This window comes from Parasteatoda tepidariorum, chromosome 7, assembly GCF_043381705.1.
Source record: "Parasteatoda tepidariorum isolate YZ-2023 chromosome 7, CAS_Ptep_4.0, whole genome shotgun sequence".
Lineage (NCBI taxonomy): Eukaryota > Metazoa > Arthropoda > Arachnida > Araneae > Theridiidae > Parasteatoda > Parasteatoda tepidariorum.
Window position 1 is genome coordinate 49,652,699 of NC_092210.1, and position 17,978 is coordinate 49,670,676.

The following is a 17,978-nucleotide window of genomic DNA, read 5'->3' on the forward strand; positions in this document are numbered from 1 at the left end:
ATCTCATCCCTGTTTTCTTAATGAAATAAAAACACTCTCTAAGCATTGAAAAAATACTTTTACACACTTTTTAGGTAAAAAAAAACTATAATTAAGGTAAGCACACTTACAGATTTTTTCCTTATTGTTTAATTAAATTTTTTCTTGTATACACACTATCCTACAATAATTGCTAAAAGACTAAGTTTTTGACAGTTTTTCAAAAATTTCTTAAAAGAAACTAAGAGAGTTTTTTTATAGCTTAAAAAATATTAAGGTTATGCGATTTCTCATACTTATCAATAAAGTTCAAAGTTTTTAAAGGTTTAATAAACTGTCAATAAATTACAAGCGAAAAAAAGTGCTTTTGAACACCTAATGCCAAAAAATATAGCGATAAACTTGTGTCTTGCCTAGATAACTTTGGTTACTGTATGCAATAATTGTATAAAATTTCATAAGCCTAGCTTAAATATTTATAGAAATACATTTTCTTAAAATAAATAAATTATTTTTTTTTGCTATAACTCTAAAGATATTCAATAAAATTACAAACAAAACAGGGGCAATTTTTAATTAATAACAAAATAATTATTTCAAAACTTGAAAAAAGTTTGTTACAAATTGAACAAGATATGAGCATTTTAATTAGCACTTTCATACTGCACATGCATGGAAAAAAAATATAAAAATTTGTACCCCATAATTTTGTAGATTAATGAAAGACGTTTGATATGATTATGTTCAAAATTTAAAAAGTTTCAAACAAAGAAATTTAAGCACTTTTTACAAACAAACAATAAAAAAAGCGCCTTTAAAGGTTTATAAAAAATGAAAATCAAAAATAAGTACATTTAAGTACTTTTTTACCAATCTTTTTTTCTAGTAACTTACAATGAAGAAAAAAAATATTGCATATAATAACTACTCTAGTATAAAGAAATAATAACTCAATATCATATTGAATTAAATCAATATCAATTGATTCTAGCAGGAAGGTAATATTTAGGGAACATAAAGAAAGTTTAAATTGGATTACAATATTACAAAACATTTGTAAACAATTGAACATTTGTGAAAAAAAAAAACATTTCTTGAAACTTGATGAGTCAGTTTTTAAGCTAGAAATTTTTTTTATTAATAAAACAGAAGTTACCCCTGCTTTAATTCAATCTTGAAAGCGTTATTTCCAATACAAGGCTTTCTTGCACCAAAAAACCAGTTTTTCCTAAGCTTTTTGATGGGAAATGATTGCATAGCAGGAAAATGTCAGAACAATTTTGCTCAGGAATTCAACGCTTGTAGGGTCAATTTGTAAATATTTACCTCATCAACACATACACACACATATATATATAGAAATCAAGCCCCGAAATACTGACAGAACATTTTATGTCTAGGTACTTAAATTTGAAAGCACTGACTTGAGCTAATAATAATAATAATGAGTGAGAGATCAGAATCCTTCTGGCGGGGGTGGAGGGCTAAACATCAACACAGATTCTGGTGAAGAACTTACCTGATCAAGCTCCAAACTAAGATTGAGACGAGACAAAAGATGTGGTAGCTCAAATGAAGACTTTAAATCTGGCAATGTGGGACTATTTTCCAAAGACATCTAAAAATATTGGATATAATGTAATTTTTTAAATAAAATGAAAAAATATCTTTTGGGGGAAATTTAAAAAAAAAGATAATCACATACAGATTTAAAAATTTATTATTTGGTAAAAGATGTGAAGTGCTCGCCATAAATCCCAAACTAATTCTTTTTTGAAATAATTCATATTCATAGCACAAATCTAAATATTATATACATCACAAAACCCAAATAAAAGTCTAGAACATTGAAGGTTATTTTTATTTGAAAGGTGAAGTAAAATGCAATCACTTGTGAGTTTAGCAAAAAGCAATTTAAAAAACATAATTAACACTTTGTTCAGCATTAATAATTAGTCATTTGTACCATTTGACTCAACATTTCAAAAGTAAATTGAAGAAATATCTAAAATATTGAAATATTTCAGCTAATTTACTTATGTGAAGAATATTATCTTTGCATTTTTAAATTTTTAGACAGAAATAACTTTTATCAAAAACAAATTCTAATCATACAAAACAATAAGCTGTTAGGATTTTGAATAGAGTGACAAATTATTTGTATCTGGTATTTCTGTTTTAATTTATTGATATTGCATTATATCTAACAAATAACACTTGGTTCATAAAAATTTTACAAAATTCCCCCTGATTTCCATGTTATAATTTAGTTTATAAAAAAGAAAAATAGTTGCACAAATGTTAAGTTTTTCTGTCACTCATACAAAAAATTCTAGGAAATAAATATATTTTTAAATTACAAGAATGAGCGGTATTAGAAATATTGATGTGAATAACAATTGTAAATTTTCTATTTCTTCTAAACATCAAGGCTAATCTGGTGCAATAGAAACCATTTTTTTTCCAGTTGTAAAATAAACTTCGATTCAATGTAATATGATTGTAACTGTTTTGCACCAACTGATTAAATGAGATATAATAATTAATATACTTATAACAATTAATAATACTTTTGGAAAAAAAGAGGAGACAAACACAATTTTAAACGCAATAAGGACAAATTTGTTAAACAAATATTATTTATTTTCAAAACATCGTGCGTAACCCCGGAAAAAATAAAACATACAATCATTTTAAATGTAGGCAGATAAGTCATACAACATTTGAACATACACATTCCTTAATGGAGGATTTTAAAACATTTCCAGAAATAAAATTTTATAGAGATTCACATTCCACAAGTTCAAATAAAATATCACAAGAAAACACAGATTTCTAGGAAGACAAGGGGAGGAAGAGAGCAAAGTACAAATGACTATATTTTTAGTTATTCATAATTATTAGTGTTATTAAGTTTAAACTTTTTTATGTTTATATCAACAAAAGATAACATTGAAAATTTAAGTTACATACAAATTTCTTACTTAATTTAGCTTATAGATTTATAAATGCAAAAATATTATAATTATTATTTTTAAAAAAAGGATACGAATAAAAAGTTATGACTGTAAAATGATGCTGTTGAAAATGAACACTCAAATATAATTACACTAACATAAAATATTATGAATAATAGTATATTGATTAATAAGCCTAGTTAAAAATAACTACCACAACCATGTTTTTTATGATTAAATAAATAAAAAATCATTAAAAATTAACTAAAAAAATTTTTATACAAAAAATATAAAGTACCTTGGATAGCGCTCAATAAAGCAACACAAAGTAATGATTACATTTGTTTCGGCAAAAATGTAATAATTGTAATTTACTATAGGTAGTCTTCTACTTAAAATACATTAATACTGCACAGTTTCAAACCCTGTGAAATGTGTTATAACTCAGTTAACAATTTACTTTTTGTCGTATCACAGTTAATAATTTGCTTTGAAGAAAATATAGCATCAATTATTCTTTAATAAGGAAAAAAAAAAGTTTTTTTTTCTTCCTTTTTGCACCATTATAAAGTGATATATACAAACAACTTTTTTCTATATTTCTTTAGGGTTCTTGAATAGAGAAAATATAAAAATTCTCTTTAATTATAAAATTAATGAAACAATACTTAAAACCGAGAGAACCAACTAGGGTAATCAACTAGCAAGTGAAACAGTGACAGATCACAAAATTAAAACATATGGGTGATGTAAGTAGAGTCTGAACAAGTAATGACAGTGGATAACGAAAAAGCTATCACATCGTGGATTCAAACAACAGTGACAATTTTTACGTTGAATTTTACACAACCATTTATTTTTTAAAAAATTTATCTAAAGGTAAAATTGTTTTCCTTTGTTAAGTAAAACAGTACACTAATGGAGAAATGTCTATCTTAAGGGCAACCAAAACCAATCACACTTTTCAAAAATAGACATGAATGGCTTTTGTAATTGACATTGCTTGAAACTAAGGTATCGAACAAAAGGCAACCAAAATTGTTTTTCCAATTGATCACAATTTTTGAAACTTATAGATATATATTTTGTAACACAACTGATATTACTTGAGGCCATAGAATACTATAATAGGCAACCAAAATCAGTTTCTCTTAACTATAACTTTTTTTTAACATTATAGATAACAAACCTTTTGGACTTAAACTGACACTGCTTGAAGCTGAAGAATTATATAAATAGAAATCTAAAATTGGAGAAAATAAAGACAAAATTTCTTGTAGACAGCTATAAGCTGACTACAAGGAATGAATTGCAATAAAAGAATTTAAAAATTTTGAAAATTATTTTTATGTTCATAACAAGCAAGATATTGCATATTATTAGTATGGTGTTTTGTTTATCAATAAAAGTTAACTCAACTTGTTTTTCAGAATACGTTTCCTATTAAAATATTTTATGTTTATTATCCACAATAAAAATCTAATTAATTTTATTGAAAAAAATATTGATAGTCCTCCATTTTTGTATTATTGCAAGAATATATGAAACAAAATTTTTTTTTAACTGGCTATTAATTTTTCTGTATCTGGAGCTTATTATATAAAAAAATCATACTTTAATTGGATTTAAATTTTACAATAATTATAAGAATTAATTAACATACTTTATAAACAAAGATTAAGAATTTTTATTTTAATAACTTTATTTCTGTGATTAAAAAACAGCAAATAGATCCACTAATATTTCATAAACTATTGTTTCAGTATAGATTCAAGCAATGTCAGTAATTAAAAATTATCCTTTTTATAAATATCTTAATACTGTATATGAGATGGAAGAAACATATATTCAACAGATATAATATCTTGTCAATACTAGCAAATTAAAAAGTTGCTAGTAACATTTTCATTAAAATCACACTATACATGGTAACAATTTACATAGAAACAAAATTTCAAAAACACATTAAAAATATCTCCACTGCATTTATAAAGTTTAAGGGATAACACAAAACACTTTTTTCCAAACATCTAAAGTATCACACAAATTTATTCATAAAATATCTGACTAAACGAAGCTGTTCATGTCATCTAAGCATTGCAAGAATAACCTCAAATTCAACACTCTTTACAGAGAATTGGTCATTTTAAGTAGATTTTCTTAAAATTCTTGCAATTAAATCAAGATCTGCAACTTTTGCAAAAAAAAATTATGAATTACAATTTTTGCAGCTAAAATGCATGAATCCTGCAACCTATTAAGGTACCAATTATTGCACTTAAAAGAACATTTAGGGACAGGCAAAGATTTTCCAATTAAAATATAATAGCTTAGTAAAAGTGCTTGTTTCATTTTTAAAAAGAGAAGATAAACTGGTGAAACAGCTGATGGCATGAAGTCTAGAATATATGTGATGAGATCTATTATGGCAAATTGTAGCATATTAAACCTAAGTAGATATATATCATTAGTAAATTATGTGGTGATAATGCATAAAAATACATAGTTTCTATTTCAGATATTACTCAACATCTAGAAAGAATGATTTTAATTTGAGAGAGCTGCCAAGTGTGCTTTTGTACTGTGTGATTGTGTCCTTGGAAAAAAAATCTACAAAATGAGCATTCTTTGTGCGAGTATTCTCAAAAACTCTGCGACTTCAATAAAGATGAAGGCACGCCAACATCTAGAGTGCCATTCCCCCCACCCACCCGAGAGACAAAGGCTTCACTCACCTGTCCGCTCTGGCCACTCTCGGGAAGGGGGAGGGGCTTGGCAACACCTATGCGTACAATTCCTTTCGGTGCACCCTTCAGTGCTTGCACCGCAGCATCAAGACTAGCATTCTCTAGGTTAATGTCATTAACAAACAGCAGCCTGTCTCCAGGTATCAGGCGTCCATCTTGTTGAGCAACACCACCAGGCACCAAGCTCCTGATCACTATCACCGTCTCATTAGGATTCATGGGATCCTGGAAAATAACATAAATGAGTTTCAGCAGTGATGCAACATGATCAAATACTAACTGAAGCATTACTAGATCAAAAACTCCATTCGCTTCAAAAATATACAAATTGGAAATAACAGACAACATGCCCCAAGAGCTCAAAAACAGCTCACATTTTCAAGGCTTGTTAGACGTTAATGTGAAAAAACAAAAGTGATTTAAAATATAAAACTTAAAGTTGCCATTGAAAGATAGAAAAATAAAGGTAAGAAACAAACCTATAAAAAAATAGAGTAACCAAGAGAGAAAAAAGATGAAAAATAGAACAAGAAAAGCTACAGTGGCAAATCAATCAATAATTTACACATGCCGTGGAGAGGTAGTGAGGAACTAATGTTAACAAAGAAATCAGCATTCATTGCATGTCGCGAAAGCACTCATCGAACAAACTAGATGTGCCTTAAAACCATAATTTAGGAAGCATGATAGATATGCTTGTTATCAAAAATGCAAAAAAATTATAAATTGCTACACATTATTAGTGTCTCGGGCATAAAGTCAATTTCGACACTACCAAAATTATTTCGATCCCAGTCACACCAACTCATCTAGATACCTTAGAATCTTATGAATGTTGATTCCTTTGTTAGCAATATTAGTTCCTCACCATCTCTCCATAGCACATGGAAATGCATTTTCCCCTCTCAGCGACTGTGGTTTTTGTTGTTGTTCTGTTCTCATCATTTTTTTCTCTCGGCTACTGTGGTTTTTCTAGTTTTGTTTCTCATCTTTATATTTTTCCTTTTTTCGTTGGCAACTTTATGTTTTATATTTCAAATCACTTTTCTTTCTTCCCATTCACATCTGGTAAGTCTTGAAAATGGGCAGCTGTTTTTGAGAGCTTAAAACATGCCAACAGTTATTCCCAATTTGTATATTTCTGAAACAAATGAGGTTTTTAATCTAATAATATCTTACTGCTTCAGTTTTTTGTGATTATTTATTTAACTAACTAAAACAGTTATCTGATAATATTCAGAAAAATGTTCAAACAAAGAGTTGAATAAAGTTTTAGAAGACTTAGCGATTCCTTACTACATTGAGGTGGCTAATTTCTACAAAAGAAAAAAAAATCGATAGTTCAGTCATAAACGATTTCTGATATTTTCTGCAGCTCAATTACAGATTTAAAGTCAAACTTAAGCTATACAGACCTACATGTACAACATTAATAAGAAGAGAGCATATTTATAAAATGTAACATCAATTTTAACAAAATTAAAAAAAAACTATTCCAGACATTTTTTCTTTTAAACATTTATATCAGAAATTCGTTCACGATAAAAAGCAAATAAAGATTTTAACCAGTAAGTATGTTAAATAAATAATCCCAAGAAACTGAAGCAGTTAAAAAACTTCAAAAGACTTCTTTTGCTTTAAAAAAAATTTGAATGAACTTTTTTGATCAAGCAATAAATATGTTATTAAATCATGTGGTAAAAAAGTTGGTTTATTTCAAGGAGATGCAATTATGTAATACTTTGTACTTTAGTTCTATTTTTTCCAGTGCGAAACATTATTTATATATATTATCTATACATATATTTTCTCTATGTGGCACCAAAATTGAAAGTATTTCACTATCTCAAACGGCAACAACTAAAGTGAATAATCAATCAATACTCTTTGTTTTTAACAGCCAACGACTGAAAAAAATATAAGAGATGCAAATTATAATACTATCATATAAATAAAGAATAAAGTTTTTTAAACCATGCATATAAAAAAATAGTATTAAGTACTATGCTTTAATGACACCTTTCAACAACTATAACATTTTTTTAATAAAGTCTTTAATGACATACATTGAATTTCTAGCCCTTTTTAACCCAGATATCAATTGTTTTGTGACACTAAAATATATTGAAATGGAAAACTTTTACTTCAGTACAAGAAACTTACAAAAAATTTTAACTTTTAAATACATTATATGTGTAAGATGTGTAAAAATATTTTATTTCACAATAAATTTTAAAAAGTTAAATTTTGTATCATATATTAAGAGAAGACATTTCTCACTATATATGAAATATATAACTATGCAGTTACTCGATGTGAGAAATTTAAACTAATTATTGCTTAATTATATTAAGCATATTATCAAATATAGTATTCAATAAAATTCTCAAACAGAAAGGTCTTTGTACAAAAATGACAAAAAAAANAAAAAAAAAAAAAAAAAAAAAAAAAAAAAAAAAAAAAAAAAAAAAAAATAGACCTACATCAAAGAAGATAACCCAAGGTCAGCAAAAATGTTCAATTTAATTGATGTAATAATAATAATAAAAATTATTTTACAATTCTACATAACCAGAGACACTGATGTTGAGTATTTTTGCAGGTGTAAGTCTTATTTAATCAAATGTGTTAAATAACAAAATTAAGACAAAAATGTGTATGCATGGACATTTTAATTTGAAATGCAACTTGCACATTTATTGATTGATAGATAAAAAGTTCATAAAGATATTATTTAAACTTGATAATTTAATTAAACAATGATTTAAATTATACCTTTACAAGTACTGATTTACAAGTAATTTTCCACAGACATTAAAATATTATAATTATAAAAATGTTAAAGAATTTGCAGTTGTTTTAAAAGCTTATCATTAGCAAGTAGATCCAACAGGAGCTTTATAAACACACTACACTATTGCAAGATACACTTTCAGTTCTTAGCATTTTTTAAAATTTCTTAAGAAAAACTTTTAATAATTTTAGAGTTGTATAGGTTGTGTGATTTCTCACGTGAATCAATCAAGTTTAAAGCTTTTCGAAAAAAATTAGTTTTTTTTACTTCATTTTCTTATGATAACTGTAGAAATATTCAATAAAATAAAATTTTTAATTAATAAACAAAAAATATTATTTTAAAATTTGAAAACAGTGTGGTTAAAAATTTCCCAAGATATGAGCATTTAATGTAATCCTTTTATACTGTGAATTTGCAGGAAAAATTTTTTTTTCGTGATTTTGTTTCGAATCATATTTACTAACTTGGTACCTAATTATAATTTTATAGCTTTTTTTCGTAACTTATAAATATCTTAAAAATGTAAAAAGTTTCTTGTATTATTTTTAAGTAGATTTTGTACTTTTCTTAAAGAAAGTCCTTTTAAGTCCAAACAAAGTATAAATATAACGTAGCTGAAATTAAATCAGAATTGACTTCCTGAATAGTTTTTTGTTTCAGTGAGCAGTCACTATAAAAATAGGTAAAAGTAGACAGGGATCTGTCTAGGTTTTTCTGAAAGGTACCTATTTTGTGAAAATTTAGACATAATTTGTGAAAAATTAAAAATTATATTAAAAAATCAACACAAAAATATGGATTTATCGTTTCTTAAGGGATACAAAAATAAAATTTAAAGAAAAAGTATTTTTTTCCTAAAGTTGAATTTGTGAAACTACCGTTTTTCCTGAATTTGAATTTGTGAAGGTACCGCTAAACGGCAGTAAATTCGGCCTGGACAGGCCCCTGCTAGATACCGCAAAAATTAAAAAGAAATATTTTTCTTCAAAGGCAGAAGCAAAAATACAGCAGTTGGGATGTTATTTAATACAAATAATTGAAGTACCACAGAATCATTAAGAAAATTTTATGCAGGGTGCATAGCCAAGTCTTTCAACAAAAAATAAGCACATTTTAAGTACTACGTACATTAACAAAATGCAAATATAATTTTTAGACTTTACATGATCATGATAAAATAACTAGTTTCTGACAAAGAACTCTTTTCTTGATTATATTAGTCATCATAACAAGATCTAGAGATTTTTTGATTCGATATCAGAGGATGGAAAATGAAGCCTGAAATGGAGAATATATCTTACAAAATGCACATGAGAGTGCAAGAATCTCACTGAACCTAGCTTAGTAGACACATATGCGGACTCGCAAGTATTACATCAAACATGTAAAATGATTGGCGCTTTCATACGCTACGGACCGACGGTACGCTGAAATGGATTGTGGTTAATGAATTATGAAAATGTTAAATAGAACAATGTAAAAATTATGTTTTTTGCATAATACATGACGAAAATGGATATAGTAAAAAAAATCTCATTTTCGAAAAGGGAAAATTAAGAACTTTTTAAAAACACCCACGGACCGGTGACCAGTACTGAGTTTGGTCGTAGCGCCACGGGGGTCACCGGCGAAGCCAAGATTATTAAGACCTCACTGAATTAAAGGCGTCACGAATGATTACAAAAATGAACTATTCTGTTGTAAATAATATTTCATCAAAATATGCAACGCATACTGAGAAAATCAGTTTGGCCAAACGGGCAAGCCATGTAAAATTAGCATGGCATTCAACATGTTAAGCACTTTCTTTTTAAAATCGCTTAGCACCATGTGTTATTTTTGAATATCATTGTAATAAGATACAAAAGCAAGATATACCTGATAGTCAAGTATGCTGAAACCTAGACCCCTGTCTCCCTTCATAAGTTCGATGATTTGAGGCTCACTGCTCCACATGGCCAGTCCAGTGAGTGGTTCAAGTGAACGAGATTTTAACTTAGAGAGTGCAACTTCCATGGGAGGAGAGGAGGCAGCTGTTCCTATGGCCAGGGAACCATCAGACTTTGCTTTGACTAGTCTCTCAGAAGAAGGGTTAAGCGATGTAAGGCTGCCACCGAAAGGTCCAGACAACATGCCACGCCCAATGAAGTCTGGAACTGATGATAGGTCGTATTCTTTGTGGTACGGATGAGAGTAGTCGCCCAAGGACGGAAGAATCTCGTCTTCAGTGACCAGCAGACGACGAGCGCACACCATTCTCACATGCATTGGTAGTTCCTTTAGTGTTGAAACTACACCTTGGTGGTCCATTCCCAACAACTTTTCTCCGTTCACCTATTAAGTTTGAAATTTTAGAACTTTTATAACACTTATAAAATATTTCAAAGTCTGATGAAGAAAAAACAATATAAGAAAAAAGTATCCTGAATTTTGAATATTTATTCATTTAAATGACATAAGTAATTATATAAAACATTTAAATATCACAATTTTTATTTAAATATGAAGCAGAGTTAATATATCGAAATAAATTGTAGAAAGATGCAACAAACAAGTCTGTAACTATGTGAGAGCTTAAATTTCCATACAACTGTATTTGATATGATGAATATCTTATTTAACTGATTAAGCAAAACGTTCATTTTTAAAAAACTTTAGTAAATCAAGATTATTTTTAATGCTGTTGATCTAGTTTATAGGTAGATAGATCTCAAGTTGTGTAGGTTTTGAATCAGATTAACTCTATTCATAACAATGTATCAGCTAGGATACCATCCCTTTCCAAAAACAAATAAAAAAGCAATTGTTCAGCATAAAAGTTAAATCCTATGCCTATGAACAATGGAAGTTTTTTGAAAAAGATTTCATAACTATGCAACAAAAAAAATATTTATTATGACTTGTTGTCATTGAAAACTAATTCCAACGTTTTAAAAACACTTTTTGGAGTAGAAATAAAACAAAACAGTAAAACATTTTTACAATAATTAGCATATTACATGTTAATAATTTTTAAACAAGAAAAATGGTAAAAAATTTCCAATGTTGATTCTTTTTTTAGAAGCTTAGTCATTAATTTGCCTTATCAATTTGACAAGAGGAGTTCTCCTAGTTATAAATAGCTCTCATGGCTATTCAACATCCACAATTGCTTCATAATAATTTTTTTCCTCCAAAAAATAAACATATATAATGTTAAAATCAAATGTAAATAAAATGTTACATCTGATTTATTATTGATTTAAAACATCCCAACACAGCTTTGGTTCTACAGATTTAGTTTCTAATTGTACTAGGATCGGATTGCATAGTAACCATTGAGACTTCATCCACAAACTCGCATTTCAAATTCTTACATAATTAATTTTTGATTACTATATCTATAAAATATTTTAGACAAAAAATATTATTTAGCAAACGTTATTTTTTAATATTGCTTCAGAATTGTAATAGTTATTTTATATTCATTTTTTTTAATTGCATATCACTAAACGCTTTTATGCACAATTTATTTCTTCATTTTTTTTTCTTTTTCGCATGCCTGTTAAGGCAGTGGGGGTGCGATTGTTCCTGTTTTTCAGTGGCGTCATCTACGGCCAGGAATTCGACTTCTGCCACGCCATTCACACAACCACAACCCGTTTATAGGGTGGGTCACATTCACACACAAAGGAGAAAGGACATAGAACACACAGGGAGAGAAAGAAACATCCATGCCTTGCCCGGGATTCAAACCAGAGGACCTTTCTGATGCAAGGACAGTTCCCTCCTGCACAGGCCAGTCGGTCAATTTATTGAAATAGTAAATATATAACTTATTTACCAAGTTATAATTATATAAATTAATATAATTAAGAAAATTGTAAATAAGTGTGATAAATAATTACAATAAACACTTTTATTCAAAAATGTTACACAATAAGGAAATATTGGCGTATGTCTGAGTGGCCGAGCGGTGAAATTTATTGCCCCGGTAAAGCAGAAGTTCTGAGTTCTATCCTGCCAGAAAATTTAAATTTGTATATATATGTTGCGTAAACTTTAATTTACTATTTGAATGTTTTCTAGAAATTTTTAGAGATTTCTATTACATTATTTCCTGTTACTTATTTATTTGTATATAAGTTCATGTATTTCAAGTAGAAACGCAGTTACCTTGTTCTATGTATATCAGATGTGTTCAATAAAACAGCGTAATGAGTCAATTCTGTTTCTTTCTACGCAATAATATCGTAAGATTACTTTATAATATAATCTAGGAACCTTTAATTAGTGCCTTTAATTTTGAATAATAATAAAATAAAAAAAGTAATGATATTAAAAAGAGATGATAAATAAATATTGATAGTCAATATCAACAAATGACAAATCAATAAATTATAAACAGGCCGGCCAGGTGGCCGAGCGGTTAGCGTGCCTGACTAAGGAGTCAGTGGTTGCGGGTTTGAATCCCACTCTGAGCATGGATGTTTCTTTCTCTCTCTTTGTGTTCTATGTCCTTTCTCCTTTGTGTGTGAATGTGTAAGTGTGACCCACCCTATAAATGGGTTTGTGGTTGTGTGGCGTGGGCGACACTGCTCCACAGCCGTGGCTTCGCCACAGGTGCCCACTGGGTAACGAGAAGAGGGTAGCAGTTCTGGCACTTTCTGAGGCCAATGGACAATAGTTCCAAGTGCCCGCCATTAAAAAAAAATTATAAACAGGAAAAAATAGTTGTAGCTTATGTTAATTTTATGCATCCTTTTCTCTGCATCTGGCTGTATAAATCCTAATAAAAATTATTTTATTATCAATAATTTTCACTTATGAATTTTTAAGGTTGAAATTTAATTTTGAGAGTAAAACTTTACATAAGAAAAAGTAAAAAACATTTGCAATGACAAAAAAATTTAAATGTTTAATCTACTATGTACTTTCTATGGTACTTTTTGCATGTTTTTATTTTTTAATTTTATTATATTTCATATTTTGGCCCACTTAAAATTTATGAAAATATGTTATCAACAATTTCAATTTTCGTTCAACTGTTTAGCTTGCAAATTATTTTTCAAAACAAAATTTTAAATGAGTAAAGAAGAAATTTTTAACTAGGAAAAAATTAGCTCTCCAGTATGAGAAATCATTTTAGTTATACTAATAGAAAGTTCTTCAACAAGTTAAAAAAAAGAAAATGAATAAAAACGAGGTTCAGGAACTAAGAACAAATTATGTGGAAAAACAACTATTATAAAACACAATATTCCAGGGTTTTAGATTACAGAAAACAATATTTAACAATCTTTCATATTATGAACATTTCTCCTTTCATTTGCCATACTACACACTATTTAAAATAAAGTTTACGCTCAACTAATGGCCACTGCTGCTTTCACAAAACCTTGCCTTGTAAAGTTGAGTTTCTATTGTGAGTTAGCAAAATACCACAGATATTAACAAAAAAACTAATAAATGCTGGACTAATTTCCACAAAACAATGCTATGTCTTAAATAATCAGATAACTGCAAAATCTTAAAAACAAATTCCAGAGAATTCCAGCTAAATGTTTTACCTTTAGAATAAAATCATCTAAGAACAAAGGAATTTTCAAAAGAAGAAAAACATGACTTATAAATTTATTGAATCCCTTGAAAAAATTTCATTATTTCTAAAAATGCATCCTTTAAAACCTATGAATTGACATGTCGATTTCCACATGATGGTGAAATATCCACTTTTGATTATCAATGTGAAGTGATGCATATTTTACGAACTTTTTAAACATAAATCACAATCACCTACAGGACAGGAATTTAGGTGATTCTGTCATTGTCATTCTTCCTATAGGAATATAAGATGTCTCACATTGGATGTGGGGTAAAACCTAAAGAAATAGTAGCGTAAAGAATTTCTTAGAGACTTTTGCTGAATCAAATGACTGATTGCCAAAGGAATTACTTTGCTTTGAAAGCACAAAATTGTATTGCACTTATTTTTGAAGTAATTTAAAAACATGTTAAGAAGGAGAAACTAAAAATTAATCGCTACATATGAATGAACAGTTAAAGTTAAATATTTTAATGGGTAATATAATAATATTGCATTCATGGAATAGTAAACAGAACTTTAAGAGAATGTTCTTATAATGAAAATAACACTACAATACAAAAAAGTGTAGAATAGAAGTACAAAAAAAAGTGTAGATTGTAAGTGGAAACAAATTCTTCAAAAACATTATTGATGAAAAGTAAAAAATAAAATCAAAATTTCACTTTCCTATATTTTTCCAAAAATAACAATTCTAAGTAGAATTATAAATTTAAAAACTCAGCTGATTGTAAAATAAATTTCATTTAACATTATTTTCTAATATGCAGAGGCTATATACATAAAGCAACACTAAAGAATTGTAAATTTCAGAGAAACTACACCTAACAGAAAACACAGAGTATAAATAAAAGAAAGTCAAAATTACTTCTTAGATAATTACAAAAATATCTTATAAGTATTAGAAAAATTAAACAATAACATAGGTTTGAATATTACATTGGCTATAAAACTTTTACTTATTTGATATTTAACTCTCATAATGCTACGCTTAGATAATATATAAAACAAAACGGGCTGCTTTTAAACATTATGAACTGGGTAAGAACTTTTACAAAATATTATTGTAAGGTATAATTTTCTGACATAAAGAATTTTATTAAAAATCTTTATCATTTTATAAAACTTCATTATATATTATCCCAAATAAAATATAAATATAAAAATACATTTATATATCATCTCAAAATCAATGGAATTTCTTTTCTGATCTCAAAGTTGAACAGAAATAAAAAGTTAAATAAATCATATGAACAAATTTACTGTTCCATATTTTCATTTTAATTGCACTTATCAATTTATGCTGGTAACATAATAATTTAGAGCTCAATTTTAGTTTCTTAATAAGTAAAGCAGGAGAAAGATTTATTTTTAAAAGGAAGTTTAACCAAAAATACAATGCTCATAGATTCAACTTAATTTTTTTTACTCAATTATACTACCTCCATTTTTTACTATTTCATTTTTTTATTCTCTTACTTTGATTTCTAAACATTTTATGAGTTAATGTTTTAATAAAGGACTTAAAACTCTTATATTCACAAAGACTGAAATTTATAACTTAGTATAGAGGAAGATCCAATGAATTATTTGCTCCAAATGAAATTTTCAAGAATGAAAAATTTAGAAATCAAAAGGTTTTGACAGGATGCATATGTTGTATTACATTTTAAAAAGACTCGCAGTATACATACAAAGCTTGACTGAGTACCAGTGAGCAGGTCAAGCCCTTTGATGCAGAATTTTAATTAAACATATCTTTCATACTTTATTATTTTGCATTAATTTAGGTCAAAATAAGTAAAAATATTATATTTAGCAATTTACTAATTTATAGTTACGAAATATATTATGAAACATAGACAAATAGAACAGATCTTTTTCTGCAGTAAAGGCAAAATCTTCCAAACATAACTCACCTCCAAAAGATAATTTCTAAAATTTGAACTGATATGCATTTATTTAGGTCTAAGAGAAACAGTTGTTCATAACCGAAATTTCGATAATTTATGAAATCGCTTATTGATAAATTTTTGAATATGAATTAAAAAAATTATTTTTCAAAATTTTTTTTTCCGGATTTTATATTAGTGCAAATATAATTTTGATAACCTAAAAAATTTTTTAGTAACTATTAGACTGTTTTTTATAATTTAAAAATACCAAAATATATTTTTGTTTGCGATTAGAGCGTCAGAAAAAATATATATAAGGAACACTGATGTCTCATCTGCATCAAAGGGCTAGAACCATATACAAAGCATTCATTTGAATTAAAAACAAAATATTAAAAAAAAAGTCTGTCTCATTTGGAGCAACTTCTACACTCAAAATAACTATTGCAATAGCATATGAGAACATTCATAAGAGTATATTCAAATAAATGCTATCATAGCAAATTATTGTATTTAAGGTGTGCATGAATGCCTTTTCATGTGCTAGTTGAACTATAAAAAATTTACAATAAGACATATCTTGAAACGAAAGAAGTTTACAAAGGAAATTAATATATGTACTTCTAGTAGTTCATCTCCTCCATTCAGCTTTCCATTAACACCGACTGGCCCCTCAGGTAAAATGGATCTTATGTAGTGATGTGGCCTTACTTCCTGACCATCTTCAATATCTACAGTGCCTTCTAAGCTAATGCCTAGACCCCCTCCTTCACGAAACTTTGACAATTGAGCAACCTGTGCAAACAAAATTGACAATCAGTATAATAATATAAAACTTTTTGGAAAAATTCTTCAATAGTATTTGACATTTTTTAACACCACAAAAAAAGTATTGACATAATCTAATTGCTATATTTTAAAAACAATCATCTTTGTTCATTTTTTTTCTTTTTCCTAAGTTAAAATGTAAGTGAAATCTGCATTTCAATAAGAAAGATGCTAAAAATGGCTTTGAAAATTTACACAACTTTACTACTAGATAATAATTTGCAATATAAGAACTACATTAATACTGGGATTCATTAAAATAAAAATATATAACTTAAATTGAGAAAGTAAACAAGCAACTTTCATCAAAATGTTTTTCAATCATTTTTCAAATTTTAAATTTAAAATAATTGTATAGAAAAAAAAAAAGAGAAATAATATTAATGAAGGCAATTTTCAGACAACAGAACAACAATTCTAAGTTGTGTAAAATTTCAAAACTCATTTTAGGTACAGCTTTGACATATATAATTGGTGAGATAAGTCACAGGATTAGTTGTTCGACCCAGCAAAAACGTACAAAGCGCAAAGTGAGAGGTAAATGGTGAAAATAACTTTATTGCCATCTTGAAAGATGCGGTATTGCTTCTAGTGTATTTTTGCCACTCTACATTGACTTCTGACTTAACTATCTAAACAAATTATCTAATGTTAACAAATTGCTAAATGTTTCCCATACATTTCTTTACACTGAATTGAAAGAATTGAGTCAAAATGATAAATAGCTCAAAAAAGGACAAAAGTTGCATAGATTTTTATGTGAAACAAGTTTTATTTTTGACTTATATATTACAAATCTACTTATTACTATAAATAGCATAATGTTGGAATTTTCCTTTATTCAATTTAGTTTAAATTTGGCATGCCAAGTTTCTATTTACTCTGAAAGCAACTTCCATAAAAACTTTTTTCAAGCAAGGTTAAGGAAGAAATAAATAATCCTTGTAATCTTTTATCCTTGTTAAAAGAACAATATTTATTAAACAAGGATTACAATGAAGACAAGAACTATTGAATTGATGCTACAATAAAGTGAATACAAATTTGCATGCTATTTTATTAAGCTGCTTATTAAGAGAACATTAAAAAGCTTTCTAGATCATAATGGCATAAATTAAATCTCTGATTTGCTTCATTTAAACATTTGAGTAATATCCATTTTAGCCCTTAGTTTTACATTTTACCTAAATT

The 17,978-nt window shown here is 27.7% G+C and overlaps 1 protein-coding gene across 9 annotated transcripts in view; it reads right to left on the bottom strand.

Moving 5' to 3' along the window:
• The window catches only part of LOC107448785 (multiple PDZ domain protein), a 646,665-nt gene that overhangs the window by 261,424 nt on the left and 367,263 nt on the right, over positions 1-17,978 (bottom strand). For all 9 annotated transcript variants that reach the window (XM_071183400.1, XM_071183401.1, XM_071183402.1 and 6 more), the window contains 4 exons: positions 16,581-16,754; positions 10,359-10,814; positions 5,672-5,908; positions 1,499-1,597 (listed from right to left, as the gene is read on the bottom strand). In XM_071183400.1, coding sequence (XP_071039501.1) covers positions 1,499-1,597; positions 5,672-5,908; positions 10,359-10,814; positions 16,581-16,754 — 966 coding nt within the window. The remainder of the gene's footprint in view (positions 1-1,498; positions 1,598-5,671; positions 5,909-10,358; positions 10,815-16,580; positions 16,755-17,978) is intronic.